The sequence below is a fragment of the Phaenicophaeus curvirostris genome, chromosome 3 (genome assembly GCF_032191515.1).
Source record: "Phaenicophaeus curvirostris isolate KB17595 chromosome 3, BPBGC_Pcur_1.0, whole genome shotgun sequence".
Classification (NCBI taxonomy): Eukaryota; Metazoa; Chordata; class Aves; order Cuculiformes; family Cuculidae; genus Phaenicophaeus; species Phaenicophaeus curvirostris.
In genome coordinates, this window is record NC_091394.1 from 78,656,695 (window position 1) to 78,673,564 (window position 16,870).

Sequence of the window (16,870 nt, forward strand, 5' to 3'; positions counted from 1 at the left end):
TTCTCCAGCTTATCTAAATTCCTCTGAATAGGCTCTACCCTCCTTTTTATCAATTACATTTATTAACCAAAGACTTGTACACAATTTGAGTGTCTTTGTTGTCTATTTAATTTGGGTACCATTCTAAGGGCCATATGCTGACAAATTGCCTATAGAAATATTTACATAGATCTCAGTATGAACATTTGTAGGATAAAAATTATTAGAGCTTCAAAGTTATTTGGGCACTGAATTGCTGCTAGTTTCACTGGGAAGCACCAGAATAGCTTAAAAGTTCTAGACCTGAGACATTACTCACCATAAAATTAAGTCTTTGAAATCAGGGCCCAGAACTCATTTGCCAGTATCTATTACTCTGCCAGAAAAAGAGGTGGAAAGTGGCACTTGCAAATTATATACTATTTTGGTCTTGTGCATAAGTTACTTCCTCATGAATCTTTGTCAAAACCAGATATATATTTCAAAATTGTGGTGTGCCTGACTCACTGACGAAGGGTATGGGAAACTAATTACTCATGTGAATTTTTTTACTAGTGCCCATCTAGGTTTCTCACCAAAATCAAGAAAGACAAGAGCACTGTGAAGATCCTTCATGTGCTTTACAGAAGAGGCCGTAAGTAATGCTTTAGGGTTAATATCAAGGAACTGTGGATAGTAATCATGGATTGAGTTGGCCATTCTAAGGTAAAAGGATTTGCTTTAAGTAAATTATTGTCACTTTTCTGACTGGAGGATCTATTACTAAATTTCATGAAACAATATAGTCCTAAGCTTCTCTAAAGCTATGTATAGTGATACTTATTATGTGTAGGAAAAGGGACTCTACAACCTCTTATGGTCTCTTTCATCCCTCATAGCTGAATTTTCTGTGTTTTTTCTAGTTGTTTTCGTCAATAGGCAAACTACCACTTGGGTTTCACAAACTATGCCTCCATTCCTGCCTGTGCCTTAAGGAAAGACTATGTGTGTCGTTCTGCTGCATCAGAACTTCCAAACATAACACGGCCCATAGTGGTATAAAAGAGAAAATTTGATTTCTTGTTTCATGTTCTGCCTGTAGCCATCCATTCTCAGCTGCTGCCCACAACACATTTTCTGTGTCCTACTCTGATTCCCCAGTTCAGAAAAATGCAACCTGTGCTTGCAATGGGAAAGCATAGCAATGTTCATTTTGCCTGAATTTGGATAGCTCTATGCGAGTAACACAGGCTCTTTCAATGGTCAAGATGAAGAAAAAGCTCTCGTAGGACAACCTGCCTCATGTGAGGACAGACTTCTAGAGCAAGTCTGAAATATTGCTCTGGATAACTGCCCTTTTCTCCTCATTGACATAAAGACAGGTAGCTCAGATGTGGACATTAAGCTTAGAAATCTGATATTAGATGATATTTAACCACTTTGTGGCATGCTAAAGACTTGATAATGTCTTTCAGTGTTCAGAAGGTTTCTGAGCCATGCATTTTAAATATATGAAGAAAAAGAGATCTTGGCCAGTTATGCTTTTCCTTTTTTTTTTTCGCATGTGTATAAATTGTTGTTTTATTTGAATTTCTGAGTTGTTTAGTATTTCAAATTCCTATTTGCACACATTTAATTACATATTTTAGTACTTGCCTGTGTGTAGTACCACTTACGCTCCTTCCCCTGCAGTTAAAAGCAAAGAATGTGCACATGAGAAATGAGAGGGTTCTCAATGAAGCCCTGGGGCTGGATTTTTTATTGGGCTTTTATTTCTTTGCTGAATGCCCTGCATTGATCAAAGGAAATAATGTGGGACTCCCTCCTGTATTTTTGTGTCTTACTAAAGCATAGTTCAGCATTGTATTTTTTTTTATAGTATCTATAAAAAGGGAAGTAGTTCTCTTACATTTTAATGTAACTGATCCGAGCTAGGAAAAAAGGCTGTTGAAACTGCCAAAAAAGGAGATATTTGTTTTTATATTCTTATCATATGCTTACTTTTTATTAATTCCTGTATAAAATCCAAGCAGGAATTATGAGGCAAAGATCACTGTGAAGCTGAAGTTTAAGCACCAATGGAGTATGTTTGCTGTTTAAACTAAATTCTCTTTTAATAAAACCTTACTTTTACGTATTTATGTATGAGGATCCTGTGCACTGCGTGGCGCAAACGGCCTGACAAACTGCTGTGCTTTCTATCTCAAATCAGCTCGAGCAACAGTGCTGCACAGACAAAAAAATTGTGTGAGGCTTTGTGTGAGGGTGTGAAAAATGGATCACACTGATCAGTTCCAACTTAAAGGGACTTGCAGTCCCCAGGCCTTGTCTGAATTACATCTGTGTCAAATAGAAAGTAGACTTAAAGATCTGACTCTGTCATGCTTTGACAAATCAGCTGAATCTCTACTAAGGAAGTTAATTATTTAGTATATTACTTTTTTTTTTCTCCCTATGCATTTTTAGGAGACATCTGCTTCTTCCATTATATTAAAGATATTCAAAGAATTGGCATAAGCGTCTAGTCCATACACCAGAAATACAGAACTGGTGATAACCTCTAAGCAAGGACTAGCCTGGGTAAAGAAGGCTTCAGAAATACTACCTGCAAAGGTAGGGAGTTTCAATCTATTGCAGTTGGACTTCGTGATTGCTGTAGGACACTTCCAATTGAACTATCCTATCCTATCCTATCCTATCCTATCCTATCCTATCCTATCCTATCCTATCCTATCCTATCCTATCCTATCCTATCCTATCCTATCCTATCCTATCCTATCCTATCCTATCCACTGTACCAAGATATCATCAGATACAGGATGAGTAAGGGACTAGGACAGAACCAAATCAGTAGTGAATATGGCTACAACTTATTGGGCAATAAGTACAGAAGAGTTTCCATAGCAGGTAGGGAAGCAATCATACACAGTGTTAGATGCACATAGCTCTAGCACAAGGAACATAGCTGAGCTAGACTGACAGTTTCCAGGGATTCGTGATGCTATGTACTTATCCATTGCTTACTTAAAAACTGTAGGTAATACCTGAAGTATCACAAGCAACACCTTAAAACTTTTAATTTTTCCCCTTTTATTTTATAACAAAATTAGAAAAATAACTCTTAATTATACTGCATTAATTTAAGTACACCATGAACCTTAAGAAACATGGCCCAAGCTCCTTGCTGGAGAGGCTCCTTTTGAGAATTTATTCTTATAATTAATCTTGCCAGCATGCCATATGGTAGATGAATATCACACTTCCAGATTTAAGTATTTCCTAGAGAGGAAACTAAGGCATAGAGAATTTCCCCATGGATTCTACAGAAAAATCAGGTTCAAAGGCAGAGCTAGAGGACAAGAATTTCCATCTCCACTCTGTGGCATATATCATGAGAAATTACGGTGGAAAGAAATTGGCACTTAAGAGCAAGAAAATGCTTTCCAAAAATAATTCTTTCTTTATATTGCATAAATATTGGTAGCAGCCCCCACATTAGTTCATGTTATAGGATAGAAGAGAAACAACTTCACTTGAGACTGCGATTGAAATGAAGATTTTGTTCTTGTCAGCCTCCTGTTAGACTTTCTATCTGCACCTAAACAGCTTTCATGATTTATGTTTTAAAGAGGAATCATTCCAGAAAGCTCTCAAAGTTTACTATTTCTTTAAGCACTGAATTAGCCTCTTTAGTCAAGCCAAAGATTTATTTCTACCCCCTGAGCCAAACTATTATTTTCCCTTCCCAAGCATTCACAGATGTTTAAGTGCCTGCTGATACAAGAATTTTCAGTGTCCACATTTTTTTAGGTTTAGAGTTTGCATCCTTTGCATGATTCTGCTGTGCTGAATATCTGTGTGTGTTGCTGATGTCTTATGGGGGAAAACAGAGGTGACAAGTCACAGAGATGCCCATTGTGAGCCTGACTGACCCAGCAGTGGCTGAGCTCAGAGATGGGCTCCGCATGGGGCAGAGATGCTCCCTTCCCAGCCTTCAGTGATCACAGAGAGACACCTGAGCATCTGTGCCACAGGCTCAAAAATTCAGTGTCTCCTTACCATGACTTCTCTGCCTTAAAACTCTGGGTTCAAGGAGGTTGGGGAGAAACGTTCCATTTATGCGCTGAATAGTGCAGTGGTCTCTTACATAGCACTAAATATGCCCAGTAAAGAAGATCTTTTAATTATTTTGACATTCTGTCTGCATTTATTGGACTTAAGCCTCTGGGTCCAGAAGAACAGCTTTAGTTAATTCTAAGGCTTCGTTCTTGACTCTCTCCAACACTTAGTGTAGTCATGCCAGACTCCCAGTCACATATTACAGCCATTTACCAAACGCCTATAAACATTAACAGGAATACACCCTACCCATACATAGTAACACACAAAACCCTGCAGAAATTACACTTGAAAACAACTGAGAAATCAGTGCTGGAAAAGTAAAATCAGAATGTGTTATTTTCTCACACAGATGTTTTTGTATAATACATAAATGCTAGGAGTTTTGCATTTGATTTCTTTATTTCTCCTTAAATATAGAGCAGTACTTCATATCTATTCACTGTACAGGGCAATTTCTCTCAGATCTACAATGTAGTAGCAAGTACTGTTTAAGGTACTGATCTTGGAAGTTCAGGATTCAATGGCAGGGTTTGCTGGCTGTTAGGTCTGGTTCTGCTTGACTCCAGGGTTAGGAACATTACCTTTTTAATTGTGTTTTCTAAAAGTGCCTTGTTAATTTCTAGTTCAGTAGGAAGATGGCAAAGCAGACCATCCATGTAGGCAGAGGACAGTTCTGCTCATGGCAAAGATCGAGTACAGTGGCTTGCGTGCTACCTCTCCTACCTATTTCACTTGCTCTACTTTCCTAAGCACATGGCGGCTTCTACATATTTTAGGGACATTAATTAACTAAATTTGTTCCTGTGAAGGAGCTGCTAATTGCTGTTATACTCCATTTACAGCTGAGTTCACAGAGGCTCTGGAGGGAAGCAATTTCCTCAGCCTTCCAAGCAGAGTGCTAGTGTCAGGGATTGATTCCACCCAAGAACTATTGCTCACCATTAATCCCTGCTGAAGCAGTTAAACACTGAAAACACTCATCATCTTTCAGGATGGTCCTCAGCGCTCAGCACCAAGTGAGGTCAAGGAAAAGCATCGCACTGAACATAGCAGTCCAAGAAGGTACCAGCTGGGGTCAGATGCCTGCTCCAATCATCTTCAGCTCCTGTTCCATGCAAAGAAAATATCAACATAGTTACAAATGGAATAAGGGGAAAATGGTGCAGTGCATGGCAGCAGAATTCATAAAGTCAAATGCCAGTAAAATACAGTATGTGTACAATATTATAGTTCCTGGCTACCTGCTGTGTTCAAGCTAAGAAAAGACAAAAATATCTTCAGGAGGTATTTTTCAAAACAACTATTCACTATTATAAGATAAAATTACAATAGTTTATTTTATTTAATTAGTATCTTATTTGTTCTAGCATGTTAAAAGGCTAATATGCATAAAAGTTGATGTTGCATGTTTGGACAAAATGCAATAAATATTACACTGTAAAAGAAGAAGGAAAAATATGAGCAGTGGACTGTCTCCCCTTAAACTGAATTGAATCTCACAGAAATACTCTGTAATTTGCCATATGAGCATGCTGATAGGCAGGAGAGATGGTGACAAGTACAAGCAATTAGGGTTATGAGCGTATATGGGCCAATTTGTAGCTGCGCTATCCCAGGAGACACCCAAAGAAGGAATGATGCCTCTGAGGTACACTTTCTTCCCTCTATATTGAACTACCTCCAGCTAAAAAAGGATAGCTTCATATGCCATGCCTTGGCAGCATGCACATGCTGCTCCACCTGTTCTTCCCTCCATAGCAGATGGTCCCTGTGGGTCAAGACACTCTCCTCTGCTTCAAGGTACTGATGGGAAGTTTCCATGCTCCCCTCTTTCCCTTCCCAACACCCCTGTAAAGCAAAACTAGTGTCAGTGGGGAAGCACTGGGAGCTACAGGAGGGTCACGTCCCTGTCTTTCTCTCCTAAAACATGCACACGTGTATGTAGATATGAACCACTCTGTCTATATAGCAAATGAGAAATCAAACTATACAAAAAGTAAAAGGACAAAAATACTTCAGAAAAAAAAAGATGAAATACCATTTAAAGTCATCTCTTCCATGTTTGTATATATGATATTGGGTCTCACACAGCGCAGTTCAGCCCTTGTGTGAGTCAGATCTGCATTTTTTGCAATGTGAAGAAGTATTGACCAGCCAGTTAAAAGCACATAATTGTCAATAGCGTGACCCTGTAACTAATACTACTTTTGTCTTCCTTTCTTTTTAGTTTGAGCTATCGTAGTGTCAACAACAATCAGAAGGAAATGCAAACATTTGTCTCCATAGTCCAGAATGCCTGGGAAATTTTTATATCCAACAGGAAGCCTGGCTGGAAGCATCTGATGCAGCTTTTTGCAGTTTGCTCTGTAGTTGGCTTCCTCTCAAGCTTCATCTTATTCCTTGGCATGCATTTCTCCCTGGCACACCACCCTTTGGCTCCATTGCTGATTTCTGGATTCATTTGGATCTTGCTTTCTATCGCACTCTCCTGTTTCAAGCACCTGCGCTGTTTTAGTGTCCTGTTCCTTCTTTCTTGTGGACTGAAAAATGGCAGGAGTGCTCTTATTACTGCTGGTACAGGTGTTGTGGTGGCCGGCAACATCCAAAATATTTTTCACAACTTAAAGGTTCTGGCAGACAGTATAACCTGTCATTTAGAGTATGAACAATTTGCCTTGATAAAATATTATGTTGAAGTAATCAAATGGATTTACGAGGCAGCCAAACTATCCCCTGAGCTATCTGAACATATAGTGTCCCTAAGACATGAATTCACGCAATCTTATTCAATTTCAGATGATGCATTAAAACAAGAGCTAAATGACACAAAGCAAGAAATCCAGAGAGTTGCTAACCAGATAGCTTTTATGCTGACTATACTGCCCTATATAGGCCAGAAAGTATTGCCTATTGTGGGGATTTTTCTAGCTTCTTTTGGAACAGGCCTCTTCATGAAAAAATTTGTGGGCTCTCAGAGTGTCAAATTTAAGAATATTTACATCACAAAGAAGTTCATCGCATTTGATGAGCACCAAAAGCAACAGCAAAGACCCTGTGTTCTTCCACTTAACAGAAAAGAAAGAAAACATTATGTGATTATCCCGTCTTTCTGCCTCACCATGAAGGACAGAAAAAACATGCAGAATTTTTTTCTCCCAGTAATTATTCATCTTTGCATCTGGCTTCTATTCGCTGCAGTAGATTATTTGTTTTATTGGTTAATAACTTCTGTGACTAAACATCTCCAGGAACTACGGGATTTAGAGATTCAACTCAGCTTCTTTCAGCAAGTAAGTACTTATCAGTACTTTATATTTCTTAAGTTTACTGTGGAAACATCTCCCTTCATTTTCAGCAGCTGCAGGAGCAGACACACAGCTGATGAGCCATCAATTATTTTATGGCACAATCATTCATTTAAAAAATGGCCATTGACTTTACAGATATGTATGTTGGAACCTGACAGTCCTCTGCACTTTCCAAAGTGTCATTATATTTCTAGAGAGCAGTAACTGTAGGAAGAAGGACTTTCATTCCTTCATTTATATACATGGAGAAGATCAGAAGCTTAAAACTGCAAATTTGCAATGCTGACATTTGTGAAGCATCACTTTTATAGTTGAAACACCACTTTTATAGTTAAAACACCACTGTGACAACAAGACATACTGTTGGTAGAGGAGGATCAGGTCAGGGAACATTTAAACAAAGTCCATAGGATCTGATGGGAGGCACCCATGGGTATGAGGGAGCTGGCTGATGTCACTGTGAGGCCACTCTTGATTATCTTTGAAGGCCATGGAGCCTGGAAGAGGTTCCCATGGACTGGAAGAAAGAAATAGTCATTCCCATCTTCAAGAATGGCAAGGAGGAAGATTCAGGGGACTACCATCTGGTCAGCCTCACATTGAACCCCAGAAAGTTTATCAAGCAACTAAGGTTGGCCTTGTGAAGGCCAAGAGGGCATGGCTTTGTAAAGACTAAATCACACTTAAACAACTCAATAGCTTTCTACAATATAATAACTGGATTGTTAGATGAAGGGAGAACGGTGGATGATGATTCTTCTTTTATTAAAGCTTCCAATGCTCTCTTCTAAAACATTACCATTGACAAACTGATAAGGCATATTCTAGATAAATGGCAAGTAAAGTGAACTGAAAACTGGCTGAACTACTGGACCCAAAATGTTCTGATTAGTACTACAAAATCATCTGTGATGTCCCTCAGGAGCAGACATTGACACCTGTACTGTTTAACCTCTTCATTAATGACCTGAACAGAGGAACAAATGGTAGCCTTACGAGTATGCAGAGAATATAAAACTGAGCACCAGTGGATTGTGATGCCACTCAGAGGGAGTCGACAAGGCTAGAGAACTGGGCTGATAGGAATTTCACAGTGCTCCTCAAAGGGACTTGCCAGTTCTGGGGGAGGTGTGTCCTACTATTTCTTGGGGAGAAATAACCCCATCCATTGGGTAATTCATTCTTCCTCCAGTGTACCTACAAACAGAGCAGAAAGTTGCTTGCCGGTATGAAGTAGTGCTCTCAGCAGCATGTCTAATTTAGTCCCTCTCACTCAGCGTCAAAGTTCATGGCAGACTTCAGCTCTTCCAAGCAAAGGTACCTACTAGAGGAGAGGTGACTTTGTTTTTGTGATACTCTTGTTTTCAGAGCACCTGCTTGGGCTGGTGTGGAACCACAGCTGATCATGTACAGAGTCACAAACAAAGGAACAGACACACTCTGCTCTGCTGGTTTAGTCTGAATGAAGGACTTTCCAACAGAGGATGTGAGCAGATTGATGGGAATGGAAATATATTAAATCATTAGAACAAGATTAGCTAAATATTTGTCTATTAGAGACACTGAGAAGATAAGTTCTTCAAAGGTCCAGTTGTGGGACAGTCTTTCAAGAGAAATTGTGCAAATGCAGTCTGAAACATTTACAAATAGCCAATAACTATATTATTATGTGTATAGCATATGTAGACACTGGATGGGCTAGAAGGTTTATGGCCGTTTGTAAATCTGAATGTCCAGTAGGAGAAATATTAAGAAAGAATGGAACCACTACTATAAGACATTTTTCCCCTTTTCTTTTGCAGAGGAATGAGAACAGCTTTATAATTGGTATGAAAGAGTATATTGCAAAGACTGATCTTTTCAAGATCTCTTTGTTTAAGCATGACTGCATCCCTCACCCTGAGCTCTCTCTCTCCACGACATGGATCCAGCTTGGAGTCATCATCTTCTTCTTAATCATTTTTGGGTTATTCTCTGGCCTTCTGACCCAACTTAAAATTCTTGTGTCAACTTCATTTTATCCTGACACTGAGAGGAAACGGATACATTATTTGCATGCAAAATTGCTCAAGAAAAGAGCAAAGCTACGAGACAAAACGGGAAAGAACGTGTTTGCTAGAACGGTAAGCCATTGGCTCCAGGGAAAAATAAATCTTCCTCTTTCAGGCTGGTAGCCAGATCCAGGAAATATTTAAACACTTGTTAACTTCAATTATGTCCTAATAGATTTTCCCCGGTGCTTTTCTGCACAGGAGCCTGGGACAAGTTGCCTGTTGGTGAGATTAGATCATAAAATTGTTTTGTTCTGTCCTTCAACACACATGCATCACGCATGACATAGATACACCCAAATGACTATGTGCTGGCAAGAAAATACTTCTTGGACTTAGGGCTCTCCAGAGAAGAAACATTTTTTTCATGAACATATGAAAAACACCTCCAGCACAGGGTGTTCCTGCAATCTAGACAGCAAATGTTAGGTATTTTCTCTTGATGTTGAGAAAAATGTTCCGTTGTTGCTTAGCAAAATAGAAGGTCATATATTTCTCTTTTATAACATAGTGGGAGTGCAATTCCAAATACCTCCAGGGAACAAAACTTTTGACTTGCAAAAAAGTTCACCCTGTATATATATATACACATATATACATGCATACTAATGGAAATAGCATATATTTATCGTAAATTGGGATAGCTGTTTTAGTTTGGGTTTGTTTCTTTTTAATACCCTTCAGAACTGACTGAGCAATCTCTAACTCAGTGATACTATCATAATAGCATCTTATTTCTGTCTTTTCAGGACAACTTCTGGTTTCCAGTACTCAAGGCAAGAGAGGTAGTAAGGAAGAAAGAAAGAAGTGTAGCAAGTGACAGCATGGCATGAAAGAAACCAAGGGAATCTTTGGATAAGGCTGAGATGTGCTAGATCCACAGGGACCTGTGTTTGGCACCCATCTTTCCTATGGAATTTCAAATTTAAAATGTAAAAAATATGATCAAAGGCTAAACATCAGTGGTAAAGAAGCCACAGGAGATAGTGTGCTCTCCACCACAGAGAACTCTGGATTAATACTCGTTTTTCAACTTGGGATCTGCATGATCTGGTATTTTAGAAATCCATGGAGGGTCTGTTCTTCTGTGTAAAAGCAGTTAGCTTGGAGCTTTTGGGACTACAGCACAACCTCTTTGGACTGAGCTAACAGAGGGCATAATGTCAGCAGCAGATTTTTGTCTTCTTCACATTTACCAGACACTGAAGATAGACGATACAGCAGAGGCTGTTCATTGGCTTCCAGACTGGCCAAGAACTTAACTAGAGGGCTTAGGTGTTTCTAGACATTTCTATCTATTTCTCAGTCCACAAGTGCCTCAAATCCTTCAGCCTGGTTCTTTCCCATCCTGAGCTTAACATACCTGGTCCTGCTTCTGCAGGGCCAGTGCTCTGTAGGCCCTATCAGTCTTATAACCCACCGAAACTCTCACTCTCACCTTGGGTCCCCTGCTTGTTTTTGCTGATTTGTCCTTGCTTGGACTTAGTCTCCCACTTTCCCATATACATAGACTGTGTTAATAGTGAAGATTGTTCTGTATCTTTGATAGAATATGTGATTCCCCTTGGTGAACACATGTTGACCACTCACAATAACCACCTTTTCTTCCAGACACTTGGAAATGAAATCTAGAATGAGCTGTTTCATCATCTTCCTGTGATGGACGTGAAGCTGACTGGCCTGTGGTTTTCTGAGTCCTCCTTCTTACCATTTTTGAAGTATGAAGTGCTATTAGCTTTTCTCCAGTCCTCTCCTGTTCTCCATGATCTTTCAAAGGTGATGGAGAGTGGTTTAACAGTAACATCTCCCAGCTCCCACAGCACTCATGTTTGCATCCCATCAAGGATCATGGATTTGTGAATGTCTGGTTTGCCTAAATTATGTCTAGCTTGGTCCTCCTCAACCAAGAGACAAGCCTTCTTTCCTCCAGACTTTCTCTCTTTCCTCTGGGGTCTGGGATTCCTGAAGGCCACCCATAGCAGTAAAGACTGCAGCAAAGAAGGCATTTAGGACATCCACTTTCTCTGCATCCTCTGTCATGAGGGCACCCACCTCATTCAGCGCCAGGCCCACATTTTCCCTAGTCTTCCTTTTGCTATTGATGTACTTTTTTGTCATTCTTCGCCAGATTTGGGTGACATGGTTAGAGACACTTAAACACACTTAACAGATTTAAGTGGCTAGGATGTGATGGAAGGCACCCATGAGTGCTGAGCGTGATGGATGGCATCACTGTGAGTTGACTCTTGATTATCTTTGAAAGATCATGGTGATTAAGAGAGGTTCCTAAGGACTAGAAGAAAGCAAATTTAACTCCTATTTTCAAGAAGGGTAATAAGGAGGATCTGTGAAACAGGTTTGTCAGCTTCACTCCAGTCTCTGGGAAGATAATGGAATAATTTCCCTTGCAAGCCATTTCCAAATATAAAGGCCAGAAATGTATCTGGGATACCACTTAAACATAAGAAAAACTTTTTTACTGTGAAGGTGATCAAACTAGAACAGGACAGCTGAAGATGTTATGGAGTTATGGAAATAGTCAAAATCCAACTAGACGTGACCGAGAAACTCAGAGCAACAGAGGAGGAGTAGATATCTCTAGAGATGCCTGCCAGCCTCAGCGACTCTGTGATTTGGTTACTTTTACCAAATGCATTGCAGAAAACATATTAGATGTGCACAGCAAAAGCTTGTGTTGATTTGTACATGTACTGTGCCAGCAGCAGAGTGCCATCTCTCAAATATGGTTGCCATTACACTCATGCTGGAGTTACACGCATAATGCACCCTTTGCTTCTGTGACCATACACACGCACATCTGTGTGCTGACTATGAGGCAGCAGGCGGGCAAAGGAGCTGTTTGCTCTTCCCTAGCTCCCTAAATGGCATGTTTGGCACACTTATTCAAAATTCTAAAACAAATTCACCTTTAGTGACTCTAAGGCATTGAGGTTTATCTCAGTGATAGAACAGTTTTACCCCCACTACAGTAATATGTCTATTTCTCCAACCTCCCCGTGGTTGAGAAGACAGTAGAAGAAATATCCACTCAACTGTCCTTTTTAGTTGTATAGGTAAAAAGGCAGGTCTGTCTCTTCCCTGGCATTATACAGAGATATACCTCTCATTCTCTACAGACTTCTCTTAGTTTGTTTTCTTCCATGTTTTTCTGTCCTGTGAGCTGGGAAAGTATATGGGGTTGTTTATCTTCAGCTTTCTCCTCTGCTAGTTTTTCAGCTATTCCCTTTGGCCTCATGATTACATGTTCTTTCTTTTTCTTTTTTTATTTTTCTTTCCTTAAAAAAAGCTACAAGCTACAATGAAAAAAACGGTGTTCCATCCAGAATTATTTCTGTTCCTTGTCTTGCCTACCTTCTTTTCACATTTCCTACATATTATTTTGGCTCTTTTCCCCAGTCTTTGTCATTCAAAGTTTTCCTTCCTCTTTTGGTATGTTTTCTTCTGCTCAAACTGATCCTCCTTCCTCATACATAAAAAACATGCATTTTTTCTTTCTGCTGACAAGTGAATTGCAGGTACAGTTGAAACTAAGTGTTTTATTTATTCATTTATTTGCTTAATGGAAATTTTTAATACCTTTCATGTTATTGGGCACTGTCTCTAACTGCCTTTCTGGAGCTTGTCAGAGATGTATTCACATACCACCAGCACTCAGAACACGAGTCTGAGGAGAAGTCTGGATTTCGCTTTTGACTCATTCATCCCTTCCTTCCCCCAGCTCACAGCAGAGATCAACTTCCCTTTTAAATGTCCTTCACTTGTGTCAAGGATGTTTGATTTACTGTGAAAAATCCCCCAATTGAATCAAATCTGGTTTGCAAAATTAATGAAAGGCTGACCTCATTGTCTTGTGAAGATAATTCAGATAGACGTGCTAGTGCTCCTGACCCTCCTGAAGCACAACGCAAACGAGGACATTTCCTTTCAACAACTGTGTTTACAGAACTCTCCTCACCATCACTCCATACCCCTTAACTTGGCTTGCTTCATAGCTAAACGAAAAGCTTTTTTTAAAAAAATCTGTGCTAGATTTGCTGCAGCTTTTTGTCTGGGCAGTTGGGTGTGCAAATTCAGAGGACTCTGGGTTTACAACTCCTTTCACCCTGACCCCTGCTCTGTCAATATTGTCACACTGACTCACTGTGTTTTCATCACAGTTTAAATAGCCCAGGGATGTTTGCAATTAAAGAAGAAATGAACAGGAAAGCCTTTCCTCTGATTCTCTTTTACAAAACAAAACTACAAAGTAAGGATCAAAGGATCGCTCTTTGCTGATGATGAAATAAAGCCTGAAAAGGAGGAATGTTATTGTGGAATTTATGGGCACAGAATTCGAAATATGTGAACACACTTGACTGATGCTGTGTATGAGAGTAACTTCTTGCATCTCATTCCTGATATACAATAGCAGCCCTGCCCTCCAGTGGCCCAGTGAAGCTACATGCCCCAGTATTGCTGCTCTGCAGGGATCCCCAGGTACTTTAGGCTGAAGAGAGAAGCCCAGAAGGTGTAGGTGCTTGCACTACAGCCACAAATCTTCACAGACAGTGAAACGATATCCAAGAGACAACCGGGCAATAAACACATACTGGCCGTATAAGGGTTTCTCCGGCAAATGATGGGGATGAAAGAAATGTTAGGTATGTCAGGATCTGATCTCACAAATTCCTTCTCTGCTCCTGCACCTTGAATGCACGTCATCAGGGAGGACAGGGTACTAAACACTGCAAATTTCTGTCTGTGTGGGGAGAGCAATGAAAATACGGTTAACAGATTTTTTTTTCTTTACTGTAAAAATGTATTTGATTCTTCACTTGTCCAGACAAAAGCAGAGAGGAGACCAGTAGAATCCTAATGAGAAGGGCTAAGCAAGAAATGGCTGTTCTGTGTTTCAGCCTTGGCAAAATAGATACTTAGATCTTCTGTACTGAGACGTATTGCTTCAGAGAAAAAGGGGTTTAATGCAGCAATGTCATCTCTCAAAACAGAGATAGTAATTTCTCATTAAGTGACCAACAAACAGAGGGAAGAATCAAAGAAAGCATTTTTCTCCGAAGTTTGAGGAGTGGGACTAAATGAGGGAGGACTGAAATATCTGGGAAAGCAATTGTTGTACTTGTCTATGAAAGGCTCAAGGAAACTGTGCTGATAAAGTCATCTCTAAACCAGCTTTCCAATCTAGTGTGGGGTATCTGTTACTTTAGGACAACAGTTATAGCACAGCACTACTAACAACTTTGTGAAAATGTAATGAACGAGAGATAGTTGATATGAAATTGTAGGACAAATTTGGAGGTTTTGTCAGGGTCTGGAGACTTAGGCAGGACTTAGAGACCACTCAATGCTCCTTTCAGTGCTCCAATTCAAGACCTCTGCTGACATAAATGCATTTTATAACCCCATTTCATCCCAAATTACCTATATGCCTACCAGAAAAAAAAAATGACACCATGTTTGGCTCTGCTATCACACCTTACTAGTATTTCAAAATAGGAACCTGGACAGTTACAAAATTATATCCCTGTGAAGATCCTACCATTATAGAGTGCCACACATAAACTAAAAACAAGCAAGGACCTCAAGGATTTGGAGCCCATCTGTCTCAACTTTAGTTGTAGTGCCTGAATAGCTCAGCTGAAATACTTCTGATGTCCCACAGTTTCTCAAGGAGTGTTGCCTGAAACTCTGTAGCTAGAGGGAGGATTCAGGTAGTAGGGCACAAAGGTGTCATGGCAAAACAAACACTCATAAATTTCACAGATCTGGAAAACTCAACAACTTGTTACACTCAAGGATATAAAAATACAACAGATGCTTTGATGTAAAATTCAGTTCGTAATATGCAGATATTTTTTTCCATGACATCTACACAAAAATGAATCAGCCATTGATATTAAAAAGAATAAAATCCAAAGGATACCCCCTACAGGGAGCATAGGCTATCGAACAGAGCAGTAAATACCAACATAAGGATCAGGAACTCTTTGCTAACTATATAGGGAGAAGCTTCTTCATTCCCAATCTAACAAAAATCTGTAGGAAACCTAAAAAGATTATACATTTTTCCACAGGTATTACACTTCCATGGATTGGAGAGCTCAGTTCACAAAATGGGTGTTTATCTAACTTATAAAGCTACTTGCTGTTATGACATTGTGAAAGCATCTGTTCTTATTATAGAAATATCACTAACTTTCTTCCTTTGGGCTTTCATTTTTCTGCAGTCCTTTGTATTACTTCGATCTCAATGGGCGTCCCAAGAGCCCACAGGACATTTGAAAGTCCTGGGCATGTCCATAATATCCTCAGGACTGGCAGCTTTTAATCCTGGGTTTCATTTCTGTCACAACTGAATCATTTTGGCCTTGAGCAACTCACTTAAGACAATGCTGGATGCTAAACGTCAGGGCATGTATATCCAGTCACTGGAGTGATTTCAGAGATTTGAGCATCCATAGTTCTCACAACTGTAAAGTTATTCTGATTATATTTACTTGTCTCACAGGTATATCATGTAATTGCAAGACTCTAATGTTAAAACATGAAGCCTCAAATGACAAGCCCCCCGCAAATATAAGTTATTGTTAGCAGTAGAAATACATCCTTTCTTCTCCTTGTTTTATCCCCTACTCTTCCCAAATTTCTGCTGCAAATTTCCAGTGTAGCAAAAGATTAATTAAAAAGAATGGAACCATGCTCGACAAGAACTCTTGATGAGACAAAACATATATATATATGAAAGTCATACCAGAAAGCTCTAGATCTGAGAGGAAAAGATGGGAGAGGTGGAAGGTGGCTGCAAAGTAGACTTCTGCACCACAGTCACCCTGTATTCTTTTTGTAGTCAATGGAGACAAATTGGCATTACAAAGAAGCTACTCAACTCATCCCAAAGAACAACTCTGGACAAGTTCCTCTAGCCTGTTTTAGATCTTGATTCAGCCTCCCAGAAGCCCTTTCTTAGAAAGAAAATTCTCCTTTGTTATTTAGAGACAAGAGCTGCTGATCTAGCAGGAGTTTGTTTCTTATACAAGATCATACATCACTGTATACCTATGAATACAGCAGGAACTACAAGTCTGCCTTCCACTGTCAAATTAAAAATAACAGTAATTATCCTATGCTTTCCATGTCAGTCTTAAAATATGAATGTCTTTCTGTGCCTGCTTGGTGCATGAAGTACAGGTGATACTGTTTCTACATATAAGACAATAAAATCCCTGTACAGGTGTTTTTGTGTTTGCCTCATTTCTCTCTTAAATATTCCCCAGTGATGGTTGCGTAGAAAGAAGGGCCACCATTTCTGAAAATGCAAATTGAAACGGCATTCTTCGTTTCTGAGGCAAAACCTGTCTAGATATGGCAACACAGTCATGCTTCTAAGAATACAACTGCCTCTCAAATGAGAAA

At 39.6% G+C, this 16,870-nt stretch overlaps 1 protein-coding gene across 2 annotated transcripts; it reads left to right on the forward strand.

Moving 5' to 3' along the window:
* The first annotated feature begins 574 nt into the window (after positions 1-574).
* On the forward strand, positions 575-14,708 carry DCSTAMP (dendrocyte expressed seven transmembrane protein). 2 transcript variants are annotated; one of them, XM_069854525.1, is made up of 4 exons: positions 575-613; positions 6,308-7,370; positions 9,191-9,511; positions 10,189-14,708. In XM_069854525.1, exons 2-4 carry the CDS (start codon positions 6,345-6,347, stop codon positions 10,270-10,272), a joined length of 1,431 nt encoding a protein of 476 aa, XP_069710626.1. In that variant the 5' UTR covers positions 575-613; positions 6,308-6,344; the 3' UTR covers positions 10,273-14,708. The 2 variants fall into 2 exon arrangements, with proteins under 2 accessions (XP_069710626.1, XP_069710627.1); XM_069854526.1 differs by lacking the exon at positions 575-613 and adding an exon at positions 5,297-5,364.
* Positions 14,709-16,870: the final 2,162 nt, after the last annotated feature.